Source organism: Bipolaris oryzae, assembly GCF_000523455.1.
Source record: "Bipolaris oryzae ATCC 44560 unplaced genomic scaffold scaffold_72, whole genome shotgun sequence".
Classification (NCBI taxonomy): Eukaryota; Fungi; Ascomycota; class Dothideomycetes; order Pleosporales; family Pleosporaceae; genus Bipolaris; species Bipolaris oryzae.
The window spans coordinates 44,534-65,223 of NW_006911348.1; the positions used below are offsets into that span (position 1 = coordinate 44,534).

At 51.7% G+C, this 20,690-nt stretch overlaps 9 protein-coding genes across 9 annotated transcripts; 4 read left to right on the forward strand and 5 right to left on the reverse strand.

Moving 5' to 3' along the window:
• Window positions 1-108: 108 nt before the first annotated feature.
• Window positions 109-1,114, reverse strand: COCMIDRAFT_96320 (uncharacterized protein; the record flags this gene model as incomplete). Its single annotated transcript, XM_007690163.1, has 2 exons — window positions 109-216; window positions 263-1,114. 2 exons carry the CDS (start codon window positions 1,112-1,114, stop codon window positions 109-111), a joined length of 960 nt encoding a protein of 319 aa, XP_007688353.1.
• Window positions 1,115-1,460: 346 nt separating this feature from the next.
• COCMIDRAFT_26632 (uncharacterized protein) lies at window positions 1,461-2,630 on the forward strand (the record flags this gene model as incomplete). Its single annotated transcript, XM_007690144.1, has 1 exon — window positions 1,461-2,630. The coding sequence occupies one exon, from the start codon at window positions 1,461-1,463 to the stop codon at window positions 2,628-2,630; it is 1,170 nt and encodes a 389-aa protein (XP_007688334.1).
• A 94-nt stretch (window positions 2,631-2,724) lies between these two features.
• On the reverse strand, window positions 2,725-4,595 carry COCMIDRAFT_96363 (uncharacterized protein; the record flags this gene model as incomplete). Its single annotated transcript, XM_007690164.1, has 5 exons — window positions 2,725-3,644; window positions 3,703-3,781; window positions 3,845-4,306; window positions 4,393-4,423; window positions 4,474-4,595. The coding sequence occupies 5 exons, from the start codon at window positions 4,593-4,595 to the stop codon at window positions 2,725-2,727; spliced, it is 1,614 nt and encodes a 537-aa protein (XP_007688354.1).
• Window positions 4,596-5,587: 992 nt separating this feature from the next.
• On the forward strand, window positions 5,588-7,189 carry COCMIDRAFT_96423 (uncharacterized protein; the record flags this gene model as incomplete). Its single annotated transcript, XM_007690165.1, has 2 exons — window positions 5,588-7,054; window positions 7,106-7,189. 2 exons carry the CDS (start codon window positions 5,588-5,590, stop codon window positions 7,187-7,189), a joined length of 1,551 nt encoding a protein of 516 aa, XP_007688355.1.
• A 548-nt stretch (window positions 7,190-7,737) lies between these two features.
• Window positions 7,738-9,363, reverse strand: COCMIDRAFT_5625 (uncharacterized protein; the record flags this gene model as incomplete). The annotated part of the gene is made up of 3 exons (XM_007690135.1): window positions 7,738-8,336; window positions 8,389-9,093; window positions 9,141-9,363. 3 exons carry the CDS (start codon window positions 9,361-9,363, stop codon window positions 7,738-7,740), a joined length of 1,527 nt encoding a protein of 508 aa, XP_007688325.1.
• A 543-nt stretch (window positions 9,364-9,906) lies between these two features.
• Window positions 9,907-13,007, reverse strand: COCMIDRAFT_37096 (uncharacterized protein; the record flags this gene model as incomplete). Its single annotated transcript, XM_007690149.1, has 2 exons — window positions 9,907-11,685; window positions 11,733-13,007. 2 exons carry the CDS (start codon window positions 13,005-13,007, stop codon window positions 9,907-9,909), a joined length of 3,054 nt encoding a protein of 1,017 aa, XP_007688339.1.
• A 555-nt stretch (window positions 13,008-13,562) lies between these two features.
• Window positions 13,563-15,193, forward strand: COCMIDRAFT_37097 (uncharacterized protein; the record flags this gene model as incomplete). The annotated part of the gene is made up of 2 exons (XM_007690150.1): window positions 13,563-14,166; window positions 14,217-15,193. The coding sequence occupies 2 exons, from the start codon at window positions 13,563-13,565 to the stop codon at window positions 15,191-15,193; spliced, it is 1,581 nt and encodes a 526-aa protein (XP_007688340.1).
• Window positions 15,194-15,596: 403 nt separating this feature from the next.
• COCMIDRAFT_57332 (uncharacterized protein) lies at window positions 15,597-15,779 on the reverse strand (the record flags this gene model as incomplete). Its single annotated transcript, XM_007690166.1, has 1 exon — window positions 15,597-15,779. A coding segment is annotated over one exon (183 nt), but the record flags the coding sequence as incomplete, so codon positions are not given.
• Window positions 15,780-16,880: 1,101 nt separating this feature from the next.
• Window positions 16,881-20,073, forward strand: COCMIDRAFT_5629 (glycoside hydrolase family 115 protein; the record flags this gene model as incomplete). The annotated part of the gene is made up of 3 exons (XM_007690136.1): window positions 16,881-17,403; window positions 17,452-18,976; window positions 19,035-20,073. The coding sequence occupies 3 exons, from the start codon at window positions 16,881-16,883 to the stop codon at window positions 20,071-20,073; spliced, it is 3,087 nt and encodes a 1,028-aa protein (XP_007688326.1).
• Between the last annotated feature and the right edge of the window lie 617 nt (window positions 20,074-20,690).

Sequence of the window (20,690 nt, forward strand, 5' to 3'; positions counted from 1 at the left end):
TGTCGCTAGGTCAACCATAATTCTAATTCTAATGTCAAATTTTGGCAATACATCAATAGATCATGTTTGGTGGCTACTGCCTGCTTTTTTTTGCATATCTCATCAAGATTATAGCACCAGTGTCATCTCATCCAGATCAATATCCAGCCCACAGCTCAGCTGGGGAATCTGCGTATAGTTGCTTTCATCCAGCAGCTTTCTTGTATGTTTGAGGGTCTTTAGATGGTCAGCAAAGCACAATACCATAGCATGGAAAACATACCTCAGCGTAACTTGGGCGTTCCGTAGTCTTCATCATTTCTAGAAACGCCCAAGTCATGGCTCCGGTTGCACGCCCTTCAATATGCGCATCGGCGCTCGTCTGCTCATCTTTACAACCAGAGAACATGGTGACCATTTTCCGTTCATGACCATACTGGTCAGCAAACTCTCCGTGTTCAAGCCCTTCCTCTTGCTCCTCACCCATATGTCTGAGACCCTTGAAAAAGCTGCTGGCTCCGGCAAGAAGCTGTTGCGCCTCGCCAACCTTATCGAACGTAAAGCCACCTGAGATGATATCGCGGGCTTCTTCTGCAAGATGGAGACCCGTCTTCAGATTGTCCATCAAACTGATCTGGCCGTCACTGTCGGAGCGGTAAACATAGGGGAGTTCTAGCGCACTTCCAGAGTGGCAGCAGTCCATGATTACGAAGAGCGTACAATCACGTGCCATGCGAGTGACAAGATGCTGGTGCAGAATCGTACTTGAAATCTGACCTCTCTGCTCAAAGTCAATGGGAACAAGGGATGTGTCCAGACCCGTCGTTCTGTTTCCGTCCACATCCGCAACTTGGCCGCCGTGACCTGAGTAGTGAAGGAAAAGAGTGCATCCAGGTTCCGAGACGAGCCAGTCCATTGCTGCAAGGATGTTGTGGCCGGTGGGGTAGTAGGGAGAGTCGGGTGGGACTTCGGGACGGTCGGTCAGAATAACACGGTCCTTTGGAGAGTTGTTGTAGCCACGGTAGTAAAGGAACTCAGCCATGTTGTCTACATCAGCGTGGCAGCCGCGTAGTTCGTGGCTACTGCCGACATAGTTGATGCCGATGAGGAGGCTCTTCTTGCGTTGGTAGGCCATTTTAGAGGAATTTGAATTGTGAGATATGGGTGTGGCTGAGGAATTGGGGACTAGGGTTTATAGTACAATAGTGGCGGAGGGGTGGCGTTGAAGTTAGAGTGTTAAGCGGTTGAGAGGGGTCGATGAATGATGTGGCCGATCCCTGCCCAATCAACGCATGTGAAGCATGCTGATTGACGCGTCCCGTCCCGGCCACGTGCACGCGCGATCGACCGTCACTAGCAAATGTCTTGCAGCACATATCAGCCCGTACCACCTCTGATATATTCGATGGTATATGACGTCACATAATATTATAGATGCCCTCAGGGGGCTGCAAACTTCAATATATCGACATGGGATATTCATGAATCGTGCCATTAGTCCACCGCCCGCCAAGCGGCGCAAGACTACTACTACTACCAAGTCAACTGCATCGACGAAAAGTTCCCAGGAGACCACATCATCCATCAGTTCTACCATTCTTCCACCACTGGAAGCAAACACCTTCCGCATTTTCTCGTGGAACATCAATGGAATCTCACCCTTCCTCCAACCATCAATTACGTCATTCTTCAAGGCACCAAAAGGTAGCCATAATGAGGATAGCAAAGATGAAATATATCCTACTTCACTCCGGGCCTTCTTGCACCGCCACCACTGGCCATCTATCCTCTTCCTCCAAGAAGTCAAAATCGCATCCAAAGACATAAAAACACAAGATGCTGTGAGAACAGCCATCAACTCGTACTTGCCCCCAGAGACTAGTTCAAACACTTCCAAAGGTCCCCTGTATGACGCGCACTTCACCCTTCCCACCGATCCCCACAATGCTCGGGGTCCACGGGGAAGCGGAAAAGTATATGGAGTATGCAGCATTTTGCGCAGGGACTTGAACAATATTTATACCACAACAGTGCGAACCGTTGATTGGGATCGCGAAGGCCGAATCTCAATAGTAGAAATCACATGTCGAGTCACATTATCGAAACTCGCAATCTTCCACATCTACGCTGTCAATGGAACAGAATACTTGTATCATGATACACGTAGTGGAGCTGTGCAGGGAACGAGACACGATCGCAAGAGAGAGTTCCATCGTTTGTTGATGGAGGAATGTAAGAGGCTAGAGCGGCAGGGCTGGGATGTGTTGCTTGCGGGTGATATGAATGTTGCTCCTGATGAGCGTGATGGGCATCCTAAATTAAGGGTCTTTCCTAGGGACCACGTCGTTAATCGTGCAGATTTTCACGACATGTTGCTTGAGGGAAGGGATGAAGAGAAGAAATCTATTGGGCTGAACGGCATTGATATCTGGAGAAAAATGCATGAACAAGAGAGGAGGTACACCTACTATCCGCGCACCAGGGAATGGGGAACTAGCTGTGATAGAGTGGATTACTTTATCGCCGGGCGGAGACTTTGGGAAAAGGGATGTGTAAAGGCTTGTGGGATTATGAACAGTGAGGCAGAACGAGGGCCCAGCGATCACGTGCCAATATGGGCGGATATTGAATTCAAAATAAACAGGGAATGACAAGACGACAATGGTACATTTCACATGATACCTCATTATATTTGATAGCCAACCATTGAGCTTTCATTGGGTTATAGATGTATCCATATTAGTTTTATATATCTTGCTTATCTCCACTCTCAGCAACAAAGAACGGACTCGTCCTCATGCCATTAAACGCATTGACTTCCCAAAGCTCCGTCGTACCATGCAGCACCTCATACTTACTCATATCGCCGCACCCGCTTGCAACGTTGACGCACTCAGTAGTCAGCTGCCCAGCAATGCGTTGTCCCACTTCGCGACCTTCATACCACGCTCCATGGAGGAAGCCCCAGTACTCTGTGCTCATAGCCTCACCCGCGAAAAACAATCTGCCCACGCTCGCGCGCAGGTTCTCATGCATCTCGAGCGTTGTGCCAACGGGCCAGTTCGAATAAGAACCGTACGACCACGGCGTTTGAGTCCAGCGCGGATATGTGAACGCTATCGGTTCCGGAATAGTAACATTGGGAAACATTTTGCGCAGGACAGCCATACCTTCTGCTTTGGTAGCTTCGTCATCTTGCGCTTCGACGCGGTACGATTGCTCGTCCACGAGTGTAGCGAAAATAATGTTGGAGCCGGGATAATAGCCTTCGGTTGAGAGACTTTGCCAGACGGCCCAGTAACCGCGGTTCGTGGGATCTGCATAGAGGAGGAATTGCTTGTCATCTGGCCAAAAGGTCTCGTTAAATTGGAAGAAGATCTTTGTATATGTGCCAAACGCGAAAGTGGCAATGGCAGATTGCTTCCATTCTGGTAGCTCGGGCTCAAAGGTAATGACTTCGTTCTGCAGAACGCCGAGAGATACGGTAGAGATAGCAAAATCAGCCTCTATGCAGGAGCCATCCGACGTGGTGATGTGTACACCAGTATCTGAGTAGCTGATATTTGTTACGACAGCGTTAAGAAGGAGACGAGGGTCATTTGGTTGGAGAAATTTGGATGCTTGGTGTTTGAGCCACGTGCTGAAGCCGCGTGGGTCAGCACAGACTGTGAAGCCGCCGAAATCAGAAAAGCATTTTCCGCGTGCATTTGGATGAGGACTTACACTTGCTCTCCTCAGAGAATCCATAGTATGTCAAGTTCCATCCTGTGATTCCGTATACAAAGCCTGATTCCTCGGGTGTCTTTGTAACACGATCATAAAATCAGCATACTTTCACTATTCAAGAATTATGGTAAGAGCTCACCTGCGCTGTCTCCCAATCCCATAGGTAATACTCGACTGCTTTCCGCATGGGATCGCCTTTTGGTCGCCATCCGCTCTGCCAAAAGCCCGCACGGGCACTCCTGTCCTGTAGGTTTTCTGAAAGTATCGTACCTGCCCTCTGCTCAAAGCTAGTCCAAGTTTCTTCAAACTCATCAAGGATACTGGTGTAATCGACAGCTCCAGTCTCATTGTAAGTAGCAATGGAAAAAGCATCGGAATCGGGACTCGTTAAATTGACATGCTTTGAGAAAGTCCAGACTGGGTTTTCTGGGCCGTTTTTGGTGTTTTCGCCTAATCCCGAAATCCAGTTTGCGCCGAGTTCGACCGTGTATGGATTGCCGTTGGAGTCTGAGCCAAATTTGGTGTTCAGCATGCGGCCTCCGATGCGATCCTGGTATTCAAAGATGAGGAAGTCGGAGACTGATTGGTTGGACAGTGCTTGCTGAAGAGAAGTCAACATGATGATACAAGTTTGAGTATGATGAATCCCGAGTCAGGTAGAGACCGTTTGGAACAAGTCATACTCACAGCTGCTGTTATGCCAGCAACGCCGCCGCCTCTAAACAAGATCAGTCGCTGATACTGCGTAGTAGATGTAATCTAACATACATAATTGCTACTTTGGTTCTTCTGCATGTGCTGTTTGTGTCGCGTCCATGAATTGTTGGCGCAGCGTAAGTTAGAGCTGGCGCCAGCTCGATGGCTAGTAGGAGGCTCTTCATCCACTCCATGATGCCAGAGACGTGAAGGATAATTTGGTCAGCTGCAAAAAGGTATCACTGCCAGGGCGCTTCGCCATATATTTAAATCGCCATCAGGAAAACCATAATGGGATGTTTATTGGCACGATGGTCGACAACCGGTTTAGCCTTCGCGAAATCATGCTGCGAAGCTACATGACTGGACTCGACATTGGATATTCCAATCGAATACGAGGAGAGTGGATGCTGCCTTGTTGTGGGGTTACCCTTGCCCCGGTTTTGGACGATCCGCAAAAGTCGAGCGGAAACTCTGTGTGATATGGACTAGCCTTGAAGTAGTAGGCGGTAAAGAGTCACGCAGACTTGTTGAACGCGCACGGTGGTGTTGATAGCCACCATCTCATGTCTAGCGTGGTGCAGTCGTGATGTTAAACTAGCACAGAGGCTGACTTGAACGTATCAGCGGTTGACAAGCTTATTTCTTCAAAGCTTGACTTTTCACGCCGCTTCTAGAGTTCAGTCCGTCTCTAGAGTAGTACGCAGCAGAAGCCATGCCCACAACACGAAATTCAATGACAACAACTGCGGGTCATTATCACGTCGCGTTACAGGGGTTACGGCTGGGCTGCGCGGGATGCGCAGGGGGTTTTCAGACGGCACGATGTCCGCGGGCGGGGCTTCCTGATAATCACCCCCCACACGTGATGGTTCTTTTCTGAATCAACGCCTCCTGCACCTCTCTCCCAATTCATCTCTCTGTACTACATTACAAACTCCCAATTCAAAACAAAGTACGGCATTGCAGCCATGATGCAACCAAGTAGCAGAATGTCGCCCGATCAAGGTAACCTCAGGTAACATAATGCATGAGACCGGTGTTCGCTCGCCATTCATTTCCTTTGTGGATGGCAGCGATCTGAGATATACGGTCTGAACTTGATCAGGTTAAAACCTGCGAAAGGACTCATGCTTTGCTCCCTTCCAAATCTAGAGGCTGCTGCTAATGGCTCTAGGTCGGTGCCATGGACTCCATCGCGAAGTCACACAATGGGAATACACCAGATGCCCCGGGCGCAAGCAGTTCGCCATTGACTCACGATATCGAGCGACAGGATGATATATGCTATGCAAAATGGCAAAAGACTTGGAAAACATTCGAGAGCCAGCTTGTAGCGTACAATCTCGAGGCCCGCGGCATCCAGCGTGTCGAGCCCCACGAACGTCATGATTTGCGCCTTTTGGGGTATTCGCAGGTCGCAATCATGTGGTTCAGTGTCAACTTGGCAGCGAACAACATCACACTGGGCATGCTTGGCCCTGCCGTTTTCGCTCTCGGCTTCACAGATGCCTGTTTGTTGAGTGTCTTCGGTGCACTGGTTGGTTGCCTAGTAGTCGCCTATGTAGCCACATTTGGCCCCAAGAGTGGTAACCGTACCATGATCTTCTCGCGGTACATTACGGGTTGGTGGCCGTCCAAGATCATTGTGTTACTCAACATCATCGTACTGCTTGGATATGGCATGATCGACTGCGTAGTCGCAGGCCAAATCCTGTCTGCCGTTTCGACAAATTCCATGTCCGTTGTGGTCGGCATTATCATCGTGGCCGTCATTGCTTGGGCAATTACCACATTCGGATACCAGATATTTCACTATTACGAGCGCTGGGCATGGCTGCCGCAGCTGGTGGTGCTCTGCATCTTGGCGGGCGTCGCAGGCCCGCGATTCGACACATCTTCCAAGTCACATGGCGATCAAAATCCAAGTACCATCGTCGGGAACCGCATCAGCTTCTTTGGCCTTACTCTTGCAGCGGCGATCACATACGGTGGTGGTGCGGCCGACTACTTCGTTTACTATCCTGAACATGCATCGTCTCTAAGCATCTTCAGCATGACCATGATCGGCCTAATGTGTAGCTTTACATTCGCTTTTGTCCTGGGCATTGGACTGGCATCCGGCATGTCGAACAATGCAAACTGGGAAGCAGCGTACGGCGTATCCCAAGGTGCGCTCATTGTGGAGGGATACAAGCCTCTCGGCACTTTTGGCTCTTTTTGTGGCGTGATTGTCGCTTTGGGACTCGTCGCCAACCTCATCGTGCCAACGTACTCTTCTGGGATTGATGCACAAATTCTCGGTCGTTACGCCGCCGCCATACCAAGAGTGATCTGGAACACTGTTGGCGTCATCATCTTCACAGTCTGCGCGCTGGCAGGACGTGCGCACCTTGCGGAAATCTTTACCAATTTCCTGGCTCTTATGGGCTATTGGGTGTCTATCTGGATTGCCATTATCCTAGAGGAGCATTTGATCTTCCGCCGCAAGATCGGCTTCAACTGGGAGGTATGGAACCAGAAGAAGAAGCTACCATTGGGCATTGCAGCGTTAGTTGCCTTTGTCATCGGTTGGATTGGCGCTATCATGTGCATGGCACAGGTCTGGTACATTGGGCCTATCGCCAAACAAGTTGGAACTTACGGTGCTGATGTATGTGAAATGCATGTGCAAACTTTGGCAACTCATGCTAATACCTTCTAGATGGGCAACTTTGTCGGTTTTGCATGGGCTTCGGTCGTGTATCCGCCACTCAGGATGTGGGAGCTTAAGCGATTTGGCAGATGATTAGATATATGATCCAAAAAGCCACCAAAGCTATTCCTCGGATGCAAAGATTATAGCGGCTACTTGAACATCTAGCAGCTTTATCACATGAGATTTCTCACTAGACTACGTAACAGCATAGATATAGAGCACATGCCAGTGCTTAAAAGTTGAATTTATTCCTTATCACGCCTCCCTCCCTCCAATAGCATATACTTATGTGCCATAATTAGGAGATAAAGACTAGATCAAAAACAATGATCAGAAAACTTGCAAGAAGGGACAAGAGAAATAAATATGTGCTTGGATTTACATACCAGAGCCTCCAAGACATGGGATTGAGACTCTCGTATCGCATATATCGATATTCATAACCTCATGGAAAGTTTTGCAAAGGCTCATCCACCATACGTATGCGCATGTATGGTAGCCTGTATCATAGAAACCATGCATTCCCCATCGTCCCTTAACTCGGCTACTAAGACCTATTCGCAAACCCGCTTGAAAGCAACTACCCGATTTACACCTTTTCCATTCACGCAGTACCATGTCCAATCAAGGCAAATTCTTCACCATTGAGGCCTTTCTTTTGGTAGAATAAGCCAGCCCTGTGAGTCGTGCGAGAGTTTGCATGGTGTAAGAGGACAGTCGCCCAGCTTGTGCTTCATTGAGCACCTCCAACGTCCACACGATACGCCACGTTCGGTACAGTTGCGACACCTCGCCTTACTATCGCACTCCAGATTATTGGCGTAGCACTCGGAGCATGCAACCACCGTCTTGGGCAGCTCAGCATTCATGTGTGGCTTGACAAGATGGGCAGCGCCCTGCAACAACTGACCGTTCTTTGTATCGCTGACACGCTTTTCAGAGATCTGAAGTTCGCGTTCGGTAGTCCTTAGCTGGTCGCGCTGGCGGTTACAAATACTGGTCTTTTCGTGAAGTTTGGCTTTGAGATCTTCATTGTCATCTTCCAGAGTAGTCCTACTGAGGCTTTCTTGTACAAGCTTTCGACGTAGCTCGATGTTGACTTCTTTGAACTTCGCAAGAGTATCGGTAAGCTTTTGGATGTGGGCTTGATAATCTTGCGCGCTGGTAGAGGCTTGCAAGGCTTCATCTCGTTCACGGGCTAGTTTCGCGACAGTGCCGCACAGGAAATCGCGCTCCCCTATCAGCTGTCAGTTTGATGAAAGTAGAAACTATAAAGCTATCCAGCTTACCAGTCACTTTTCCCAAGCCCTCAAGTTCTGCCTCTAGTTCTGCCATTCTCTGAGCCACGGTATCAAGTGCTAGCTGTTGAGTCTTGATCTGATTCTCCTTTTCAGCCAAGAGTCGGCACATTGATGCTTTCTGGTCTTTGTTAACTTCATTTCGATACTTCAGCCTACACAACTGCGACTCTTCATCGTCCTTTGTTCTTCTTATTTCTTCGTCACTTTGCTTGAGAGCTGGAATGTGTAGTCCGAGAATTGGCATGTGTTCCTCTGCACCATCAAAGTCATTCCTCATGGGATGCCATATTGGTTTTGTCAATTGCGTTATGTAATCAGTCTTGGTTTGATGTGCTAGTCGAGGCGTTTGAAGGGATTCAGTAGAGGTTGATGACTCGACTGGTACCACGCGTGAAAGCGGCTCAAGGTCTAAGAGACACGCTATGTCACTGCTCGGAGATATGGTTGGCTGTGCCTCGTGCGAACATACACTCTCGTCTACAAGGCTGAGACCAACTTTGTCACCCACTCGATTCTGGGGTTGTACCTCCTTTTTAAACAGGTGGCCCGTGATAGCATCTTTTGAACAATTGGCTGGAGAAGCAAACTCTTGCTTCTCAAGAAATTCAGCGACAGTCTCTGGCGCAGTGAAGGGCTTCGTCGAGTGGGAAAAAGCGCGATCTGCATGGAGAATACGATCGCTAGAGTGTGAACCTATATCATCTCAGCGTGTGGTTGTACAGTTCTATGGTATTAATTACTGTTTGGCCCAGTAGGGAGCGATAGGCGTGAAGTCAGATTTGGAGTGGCAGTATACGGTTTCTTCTCTTTCATCAAACGTGCAAGTTCGAAGAAGCTGTCGTGATGCGATTGTTTCGTAGGTCTTTTGGTAGGCGGGGGTATGCTTGAGGAGCAATCAAAGTCATCCAAGGAGGTGGTAGAGGTAATGATATCGTTTCGAAGACCACTAGAGTCTTCGTCCATAGTGCTGGAAGTCTTCGATGGGAAGACAACAAGAAAGTTAAAGGGATAGTCTTAGTCTTCTGGATGTCGTTTCGTTGGCAGGTGGGGCGAGGAAGTGAGAGAGAGGGGGGAGTGATAGAGGAAGTTAGTGAGAGAGGTCGCAGTCACCGCTTCGCCAAGGCAGTCCTGCAAACGTCGAGGAAGGAGCGGCGTGCGAGTCTCACACTAGCCAACTAGAGTACAACAATCGCACAAGACAAACATGTTTAAATTTCTTGTTCTGAAGAGAGATATACAGCCTAGTGAAAGAAGTGAAAGGCCCATAACCACGCGATGCTCAATGCAGACATACAAACCGACAAAAAACCAACGCTTCAGTGTAAGAACTATAATACAAAGGACTTCTCGTGACCTTTGCCCTGGATTATGCAATCGCACCTTCGCTTTGGAGTTCCTATTACGAACCAAACAGAAAAACCCCGCCCTCTATACAAGCATCCAAGTCTCGTCTTCGCTTTCATCCCTGACCTTCCCACTTTTGGTACCTTCAGCAAGCAGCCGTACCTAACGACTTTCCCTCCTCTCCGGAGTGGGCCCAGGGACCATGACCTTGAAGGGCATTTCGCGCCCTATACCCCCGGCCATACTGACAGGCACATATGGAGTAAAGATTGGTGGGCTCTGTTGAGAATGTTGTCCCTGTTGTTGCTGAGGCGGTGCTGGCGCCAGCGCCTGCTGTCCATTTCCAGCACTCTTGGGTATTGACTGACCACGGCTCTTTGGTCTCCCGCCGGCCGGGCTCTGCGGGCCGTATGGACTAGGATAGGTCGGCATGTTCGTGGGTGCCGGGGCAAGTTGGCGTGGCCCACCTCCGAACGGTCCACCTGTAGAGCTAGGTTGGGCAAGAGGAATGCCTTGCTGGTGATGTGGTGGATGATGCGAAAATGGGCCTGGGAACGAGCCAGTTGGAAGCGCAGCAAGCGGCGAATAAGACATCATCATGTGGTGTGGCGGCCCTGGAGCAGAGACATACATGTAGTGCTGTGGTGGTCCAGGTGGCCCTTGTGTATAATGAAGGTATGCTTCGGGAGGCGCATGGTGAGGACTGTGCTGCGGAGGAGCGTGCTGCGGAGGAGCGTGCTGTGCATGGGGAACTGGAGATGCTTGCTGCGACTCTGGCTGTTGTGACTGTGGTGTTGCAGCAGCCACGGATCCTCCAGATTGTCTAGCCCCCTTTCGACTTGCAGAATTTGACCTTGACGGTGTAGGTTTCGCTGGCTTGCCTTCCTTCTCGTCCTGCTCTCGTTTCTTGGCTTTACGTTCGGCCCACCACATAGTCATCGACTGACTTCGCTTTTCGCTCTTAACGCGTGGCTTCCTTCTCGACCCTGAGGCAGGTGTCGACTCATCAACATAATTGTTGGTGTACTGACTTAGCGGTGCAGTGAGCATGTACGCATCTGGCGTACTAGACTCACTCGGATGCACCAGCGGCACCTCTTGAGGCGGTGCAGAATTTTGCGGCGTGCCTTGGAAAACCGTCTCAGCAGAGTTCGGTGCCATCAAGGGTGTACTTTCTGCAAAAGGCTGGGTTTCAATGGTAAACTGACCTTGGCCTTCACTCATTGAGTTAAGTGCAGGTGGTGGTGCATTAGGGCCATGTGCGGACGGTACAGGCGTGCCTGCATCGCTTGTCTTCTTGCGTGGGCCTTTCTTCACTCCGTAGTCGCTGCGTCGAGCGGAATTCTTGCTACCAGCCGGACGCCCGCGTTTGGGGTTGACTTCTGTATATTCATCAACATCCACGGCTGAGGACTCTTCGTCTCCGGAGCTTCCGATGATAGATTCTTCCCGCATTTCCTGAATACGCTGGTGGAGCAGATTACTGGCTGTTGCCCTTGCACGTTTCACAGGCCTTGACTCCGGCTCTGGAGTCTCGGACGCAGGTTTGGCAAACCTACTGACGCCCTTCTTACGTGCGCCACCCCACCCATTGTGCTTCTTTGGCGTGGTAGCACCTGTGGCAACCTCAGTGCCATCAAATTTGCGGGGGGCCTTTCGTTGTCGCTTGGAGGGGCGACCATCGTTCTCGTCCTCGTATTCTTCTTCGCTTGGGGCTGCTGATTCTAACATGTCACGGGTTCGGCGCGTTCGAAGTTCTCTGCGGCCACCCTTTTCTGCACCTGGTCGTTGAGCCCAGGGGTCCTGACATCCTAATGGCTTTTTGGGATCATAAGTGTAGCCATACAGATCCGCCTCTTTCATGTCTTCGAAGACCTCAGGTCCCAATGGAATTCGCCCGCCATTGCAAGCTTTCTTGGCCGGGTGCATGTGGGGTGCGGTCTGGGGCTGTTAGTCAAGAACAAGTCAAATTTACAGGCTACACCCACCCTTGCATCCAACATGAGATATTCATCTTGCCAGGCTTTGAGAATGTGTTGTGCGTTTTCGGTTAATGCATAGAGATTCTCTGTACTTCTTTGAGAGGCAGGGAACTTGGTCAGGGCGGCAATGGCAGCCTGCACATCTGCCATTGGCTTGAAACGCTTTTGCAAAAGAAAGTCGGCCCTGTCCTCACAATCGGCCTCAACTGGAGACGGCGCGTCGTAAATGAATGGATCGGGAAGGTCAGAGTCTGAGAGAACGTCCTCTTCGGGGTCGAGCAACTTGGGAACAGCGGATTCTGCCGGCGTCGATGCAGAATCTCTCGGTGTCTGCGATGTTGACTGCGGCAACAAGGCAATCCTGGGAACACCAAGTCTGTTGGATGTCTTTGTTGTTGATTCGGATTTGGAGTCAGGCGCCGGTCCCGACATGTGTGCGCTTGCATGGATGGAATCGTCCATGTCGGGCGGTTGAGAGCCGTGTGGCGTTCCTTGGGATTTTTGTGAAACGTCCATGCCATCGTAATCAGGCTCGCTTTCGTCATCTTCAATTGCTTCTTCATTGTCATCGTCTGAGCTGTATTCTGACGCGCTACCATCCAAGCGTGATCGCGTCTTGGCATTGTTGATCGGCGTGCTCTGGTTGGACAGAGCATCATCTCCATCTGTGAAGGGGAAGATGGCAGAACCATTGCGAGCTCTTGAAGAAGAAGATGGAGTCGCTTTTCCAAAGCCTCCTCTGCCGCGTCCGCCTCTGCCTCGTCCACGGCCGCCTCGACCGCGTCCACCGCGCGAGCCTCGACCACCGCGACCGCGGCCTCTTGGCGCAGGTTGAGGCGCCACAGGCATGTCATCTTCGCTTTCTGAGGCACTCTCTTCTTCAGATTCAGTTGCATCTTCTTCTGGAGTAGGGGAGCCCTCAGTGAAGGAACCGACGATAATTTTCCGCTCTTTTGGGAGTTTGCCGTGATGCTTCTTGAGGTTGTTGAAAAACTCGGGCGACAGGCCAAACACCATAAACAGGGGATGCTCGTACGAGGCGTAGATGTCGGATGCAGCCTCGAGCGAATTACCTGAAATGTTTGAGGCTGAACGAGTCGTCTTCCTCGTCATGGTGGGACTGAGTTTAGTAGGACTGCTGTTTGGTGCGACGCCCTCTGGAGCATCTGATTTTGATGGGGCTGGTTTTGCTCCTCGACCACGGGTCCGGGTAGGCGTGTCGTCTTGCAGCGAATTCCTGCGCTGTGAGGAGCGCGCAGGCGCATTCTTGGAGAGGGGCATTGGGGCAAGCCAGCGACACAGGAGCAACAATTTGCGTCGGGTTGAGATTACGGCGCATGTGTCGACGACGCAATGCTTCCATGGAGGGTCCCAGGGAGGCGTAGCGCGCGAATCGTAAGCCTGCTAAGGAGACGCAAAACTGCAGGCCGGCCAGGCGAACAAAACCTTATGCCGCAGCAACGAGGTCGCGCAAACCGGCGCAAGCGGCAGATAGAGGGTATCAAGGAAAGAAAATGCCAAATGGAATAGTACGCGATACGGCGTGTGATGATCTTTGTCTCGGGGTCGTGGCTGCTACAGCAAAAGCGAACCATGATGCGCTTGGCAGATGGTCGCCCAACCAATGACGGGCCTGACGCTAAATTGACCAGCATGTACCTGTCAGATGGTCCAGACAATCCGCCGACGTCTCTACGTACGGCCGCCGTGGGTGCATACGGTAACTATACTCACGCACACTATCTCTGCCTGCACCCAGAGTCTGCTCTGCCTTCTTCGGCCATTGCCTTGTGGTGTTTCTTTTTTTCTTTTTTCTCTCTTCTCTCTTGAGCCGCCATGCCCCCCAAGACGGCGGACGAAGAGCTCGCCGAACTGGAGAAGCTGGCCGAGGCACCCGCACCCCCGCCTAACAAGCATGCCAGAGGGACTCGTGCGCCTCGCCAGAAGTTTGAGGTCGAGGACGATGCGCTCAAAGACCTCGATGAGCTCGAGCAATTGGGCAAGGCGCCACAGTCTGCCGTGCCTCGCCAGATCAGCCGCCCCAACACCCCCAAAGTAGCGTCGTCATCCGCCTCCAGCAACCGCCGGGCACCAGGCGTCGCGACACCCTCATCCACCGGCTCAGCACGCACAAGCGAAGACAACAGGCCGTCAGCACCAAGGAAGTCCGGCGAGAGCACCCGCTCCTACCACCAGAGCTTTGTGCCGACCAAAGAGGAACCTGCCAAAGCACAAGCGTCCGAGCCAAAAGAGGAACGCTCGTCTGGAGGAGGGTCATGGTGGGGAGGCGGATGGGGAGGGCTTGTGTCGACTGCCACTGCAGCAGCAGAGACGGCGCGGAAGCAAGCCGAGGCGGCCTACCAAGAGATCCAGAAGAACCAAGAGGCCCAGCGATGGGCGGAGCAAGTGCGAGGGAACGTCGGCGCCCTTCGTGGCATTGGTACGAATGCAGCCACCAAGTCACACCATTACCCTACTGACAGACTACAGGCGGCGAGCTTGGCAAGCGTGCCGTACCCACCTTCACAAACCTCTTAAACACACTCGCACCGCCAATCTCTCAGCATGAACGGCTACAGATTCACATTACACACGACCTCATCGGCTACCCCTCCCTCGACCCCTTCATCTACCAAACCTTCTCTGGGGTCATGTCACAAGTAGAAGGCGGCGACCTCATGGTTGTCCAGCGCGGCTCCGAGTCAACGCAGCGAGGTTCATTAGAGGGATACCGGGGTGGCGGTGGAAGCTGGAATGACGGTCCATGGTGGCGCCACACAGAGAAGCGCGACTTGAGTGTAGTCAAAGGGCTCGTTGAAGGCACCAAGCTTGCCCGAGTGAGCGCTGAATCCTATGCCAACGAGTTTTTCAACGCCAGAGGAGGCATAGAAGCAGCCGCAAAGCAAGCGACGGAAGTTCTGAGTGAGACCAACCCTGTGAGGAGCAGCGACATATTTATTGCAATCCAGGCCATCAGTTACCCACAGCAAGAGGGTCTGTTTGCAGCCTCATCCGCAGGTCAGAAGGAGAAAGCAGAAGAGGAAGATGACGATGACGATTCAGATGACTCGGATGATGATTCAGACGAGGACGAGGACGAAGAGCAGGTGGCATTCGCAATCTACTTATATGACCCCATACACAGCATTAGCTTCAAGGGCCTTTCACAATCGATTCCCGCCAAGTGGGTAGAGTGGCTGGACGCGCCCGCCAATACCGAGGCCGAGGGCGAGGAAGGCCAAGTACCGCAAGAAATCGCAGAAATCATTGAGAGTGGAGGAGTCGATCCACGGGAGTGGGTTAGTGAGTGGATGGAAGAGACCATCAACCTCAGTGTGGGCATTGTGGCGCAGCGCTATGTTGCACGCCGAATGGGGGTTGGTGAAGGCGGTCTTGGTAGAGGAATGAAGAGAGAGGCGGTTGTGGACGCTGGAGGAGGTGAAGCTGCACGAGCTGGAATCATTTGAGGAGCTTTCTAGTTGGCAAGGTTCTTTTTGTTTCTTTGGTCAACGGCACGGCTCGGGCTAAACTACGTTACAGCTCCAATGAGATGAGCAAAGCATCTCATATGCTAACAAGATGGTTTTCTGGCCCCTTGTTCACCCTGCTTCAATGCGCTCCTGTATGGTGAGTGTGAGTGGGTAGAAGTCAGAGATTTCTCTCGATGGGAGCGCATTATTGAATGCTCAATCCTCGGCATTCGTAGGCCTCGCTTTGCTTAGTTCTGCATTTTGCTACGTCCAAAGCGAGCCGAGGGAGGCTCAGGGCATGTCAGGCCTGCAAACGTAGAACAGCTTGCTCGTGCAGTGCCCTGGGAAGGTGGTTGACATTTCTGAAACCCTTTCAACCAGATTTCTTCTTATCCCCGCCTTCCTTCTTGTCCTTCTTGCCTCCTTTGAGCATCTCCAAATGTCCAGCCTTTTGCGCCAGAAGTTTCTCAGTTTGCCCGACCAGGCCAGCGCTACTCTTGTGCTTGATCTTGTTCTGTGAGATGATGGAGGCCTTCTTGGGTTTAATGACACGGGCGCCGTGCTGGACACGCTGGGAGGGCCTAGAGTGAAAAGAAAATATGGTCAGTATCAGATCGAGCAGTCGGGACAAGGTAGATGGGATTGCGACGACGTGCGCAAGGTTTAGGCATGGCGCGCGGGAAACAGTGGCATCAGCGGGAGATGTGAACTTACTTCTTAGGAGCCGCGGCCTTGGTCTTCTTGACTGCGCCTTGAGCCATTGCGGAGGTCGTTCCTGGGAGCGTGGGGCGAAGATGGGAGCGGAGATTCGGATACAAGCAATGCTGTGCGATTGGGCTTAGAGAAAATCAACCTCGGACAAGCGTGCTCCGAGTATTGGTCACGGGACGAGGTGAGCGCGCAGCGGAATGTTCCACTCTTGCTGTGGTGGAGCCACGAGCAAAGACGGCTACTCTGGCTAATTCTCGGCTTGCCCTCTCCGACGTTTTTTTTCTCGAGATGCTTGGCGTGCGTCCACAGACTAGCCCAAGCAGGCACGGCGCTTTGTGGGGAGAAATGCACATTTAGCCTTTTCACCCCAACGCGGGGAGCCGCCCCATGGCCCAAGAACCCGTCTCCCAAGCCTCTTACTCTCTATTCACACTGTAATTCTCCGTAAAAACAGGGTCACCTGCACTTTGTCGTCGTTTTCGCCGAAGAAGATGCGCGAGAGAACACCCGGAATAATTCTCTCATTACTCAATGGTGACAGCGCCCACGCTTGAATATCGATATCAATCGCCCATCATCGCTCAATCGTATATTTACACCATGATGCACTTTACTCGTTTCCCTACATGGCCAAGGTCGCTTCGTCTGCTCTTCTGGAAGAAGTCCAGCTCAAAGAGGATTGGATCATGTACGTCGCATCAATTTAGCCTTACATTACAGCCGGTCGGGCTGGGACACCCGCTGTTCCTGGATCTACATGGAAGGTTGCTTTATTACTAGCAGAGAGTTGGAGCACCATTTGCCACATGCACAGTGACTAGTTCTTAAAGGTATAGATTGGTGGAGATTGAGGGCAACGGGGTAGACGTGCAGATCACGGGACTATGATCTGGGGGAAGCATTCAAAAGCAGGGTATCTCCACGTCTTTATGGCTTCGTTCAGGACGTCTGCTCAAGTTCCTGTCCAAGCACCATGGAGCGCCTCTCCCGCACTGTACTCAGCGCCTTGTCGCTGTCAGTTGCTTTTGCTGGCTCTGCCTCCGCCATAGAGCCTTTCCGCAAACCTACCATCTCTACCTCCAACGGCAATGGCACCGCTCTTCTTGCATCTCGCGGTTCTCCAGTAACCATTCATGCCGATGCTGCAGACTGGCCTGGTGTTCTGCGTGCGGCGCATGATCTTGCCATCGACTTCGGACGCGTTACTGGTACCAATGGTACCCTGAAGACTTCTGGTACAGCGACCGCAAACGCTTCCATGATCTTCAATGTCACAGGCATCAGTGAGGACTGGAGTGTTGGCGGCAGCAACGCAGCAAACTCCTCCTCTACAGGCACCATCATTGTTGGCACCATTGGCAACTCAAGCCTAATCGATAGCTTGATTGCAAGTGGCCAGCTCGATGTCAGCGGAATCGAAGGTCAATGGGAAGCGTATGTAAGCGCTGTTGTGCAGAACGCTGGTAATACGACTGGGGAAACGCTCGTCATCGCTGGTACGTGCACTGAAACAGCCGACCATTCTGGATGCTAATCCCTAACAGGTAGCGATCGACGTGGTGCCATCTACGGCATTTACGATGTCTCTGAGCAAATTGGCGTATCTCCATGGCATTGGTTTGCCGACGTGCCAGCCCAGAAGCACGACTCTATCTACCTACTCAAGACTACCAAGGTCCAAAAAAGCCCTTCTGTCAAGTATCGTGGTTTCTTCATCAACGATGAGGCGCCCGCTTTGACCGGCTGGGTCAACGAGCGCTACCCCATGTCTCCCTACAACTCTGCCTTTGGAGCGCAATTCTACTCCCATGTATTCGAGCTGCTGCTCAGATCAAAGGCTAACTATCTTTGGCCGGCTATGTGGAACGGCATGTTCAACGTAGACGACGCACGCAACCAGCCTCTGGCTGACGAATACGGTATCGTAATGGGAACATCACACACTGAGCCAATGGTCCGCGCTACCCAGGAATGGAGCAAGGTGGCCAAGGGTTCTGAATCAGGTTGGTCATGGGCCACAAACAATGCGACTCTTTATGACTTCTTTATGGAGGGCGCCCAGCGTGCTGCTCCCTATGAGAATGTTGTTACAGTCGGTATGCGAGGATACCACGATACAGCCATGTCCGCAGATGTTCAAACTGGAGTACTCGAGGCTGTTGTTCAAGCACAGCAGGAGATTTTGACAAAGGTTCATGGTAACGCATCTGAAGTTCCCCAGATGTGGTGTTTGTACAAGGAAGTTCAGGACTATTTCGAGGCGGGTATGGAAGTTCCCGACTGGGTTACACTCCTCTGGACCGAAGACAACTGGCAAAACATCCGTCGTCTTCCTGTCGGCGATGAGAAGAAGCGATCCGGCGGTGCCGGTGTTTACTATCACTTCGACTACGTCGGTGACTCGCGAAACTACAAGTGGCAAGACACTATCCAGCTTCAGAAGACCTACGACCAGATGAGACTGGCCAAGGATCGCGACGCGGACCGCATCTGGATTGTCAACGTTGGAGACATCAAGCCTGCGGAAATCGCAATCAGCCACTGGTTTGACATTGCCTACGACATCGACGCTTACGATGAGACGTCTGTTCCTGAATGGCTTACTGGTTTTGCGGCCCGAAACTTTGGTTCCGAGCACGCTCAGGCCATCTCAGACATCCTTGACGAATATGGCGCGCTTTCTAACATGCGCAAGTTCGAATGGGTTGAACCATCTTCTTACAGTGTTCTCAACTATGAAGAGGCTGATCAAATTCTTGCCCGCTGGGAAGATATCGCCGAAAAGGCCAGTGCAATCAACGATGCTCTTCCCGCTGAGCAGAGGCCCGCTTTCTACCAGATTGTCCTCAACCGTGTGCTCGCTGGTGGCAACCACGTTGCAATCCAGATTGCTGGAGCCAGGAATATCATCTACGCACAACAGGGCCGCAACAGCGCCAACGCCTGGATGCAGCGCGTGATTGATGGCATGATGAAGGACTACAACCTCACCAAGCAATACCACACCATGCTGAACGGAAAGTGGAATCACATGATGGATCAGACCCACTTGGGATACCAAGGATACTGGTAAGCTTGCGATTTTTCTATCGAGAACCTACCTTGAACGATATTGACTATTCAATAGGCAACAACCAATGCGCCAGTCCACCCCTGACCTTCGCTGGGTACAGGTATGGGAGCGCTCGCTAGCAGGCGACATGGCCATCCACGTGCAGGGCTCCAACGCCAGTATCCCTGGTGACGACATGTACCACAGCAACGGCGGATCTTCTTTGACCCTGCCGGACATCACACCCTTCACTCCCAAGCGCTGGATCGAAATCTCGCACCGTGGAACAGAGGAGTACTCATGGAACATCAGTGCCGATCCTTTCGTGACGCTTTCCCAAGCAAAGGGAACCATGAAGCCCAACGACCCAGATGTCCGCGTCTACGTGGATGTAGACTGGACCAAGGTACAGGACGGATTCGGTGCGCAGAGCAGTCTCAACTTCAGCTCTTCCACCAACGCTGGCACCGCGGGAGGTAAACCCAAGGTCACCTTCATGGTGAACAAGACCTCCATCCCATCCGACTTCACCGATGGATTCGTCGAGTCTGCTGGCCAACTTGCATTCGAAGCCGAGCACTACACCCGCTCGACCCCCGGCTCCTCAAACCACACCTACAGGATCCTTCCAAAATACGGCCGCACCCTCTCCGCCGTCAAGCTAGCCGACAACCTCGCCGAGGGTCTGGACTCTACCAGCGCCCCCAGCCTCGAATACGACTTTGTCACTTTTACTAAGCTACCTAAAGAGAAGGGCGTCAACCTCACCCTCATCCTCACCCCAACCCACAACATCAACCCCAAGAAGCCGCTCGCGTACATTGCGCAAATCGACGACAAGCCACAGGTCCGTCGCCAGTACGTTATCGACCAGAAGCAGCCCAACTTCCCTGTCAACTGGGGCACTGCCGTCGCCGACAGCGCGTGGTACAACACCACGAACCACGGTGCGCTCGAGCCGGGCAAGCACACGCTCAAGCTGTGGCTTGTCGAGGCGAACGTTGTGCTGCAGAAAGTTGTGCTCGATCTCGGAGGCGTCATGAAGAGCCACAATGGCCCGCCTGAGAGCTACAGTGTTGGCGGTAGTGCTAGCAACTCTACTATGCACAAGTAAATAATTTCTAGTTTTGAAATAGAAACACTGTCTTTGTTAGAGGACTGAACGAAGTAATGTAATTCAAGAAGTTTTTTTTTCAAACACATGGAATACTCGTGTTGTCATTGTGATGTTTACATTTCCACGGTATGGATGTTCGCAAGTAGTCCGGCGATTTGGTCCGGTTCTTTCACTGCTGACATGAGTGAGCGGGAGAGATGGAAGGTGATGTGGATATTAGCTGAGGTGATTTACTAATTATAGTTTTGTGAAGAAGATGGACAAGAAAAAAGATGCATTGAGTGGACTTTTGCCCACACCCAAAATGTCGGCAAATTGAGAAGAACGCCAATGGCCACGGCAGCCAGGTTCTGGCTGAGCTTTGACCAAAAAAAATGAAAAAGAAAGAAAAAACTCCGAGCGGTACCTCTATCAACAAATATCTCAACACGAAGAACAAAAAAAAGTTATACCTCCCAATGAAAGCACAAACCCGTCCCGTCAGTCATGGCCCATCTCGATTGCAAATGTCGACCTCGGCCCGTCTCGCCAGCACCAAACCATCTTTGTGCCGGCTTACTCCCCCCCCCCCCACACCGCCCCCCGAACCCATGTCTGTTGGCAGCTCCCGCCCC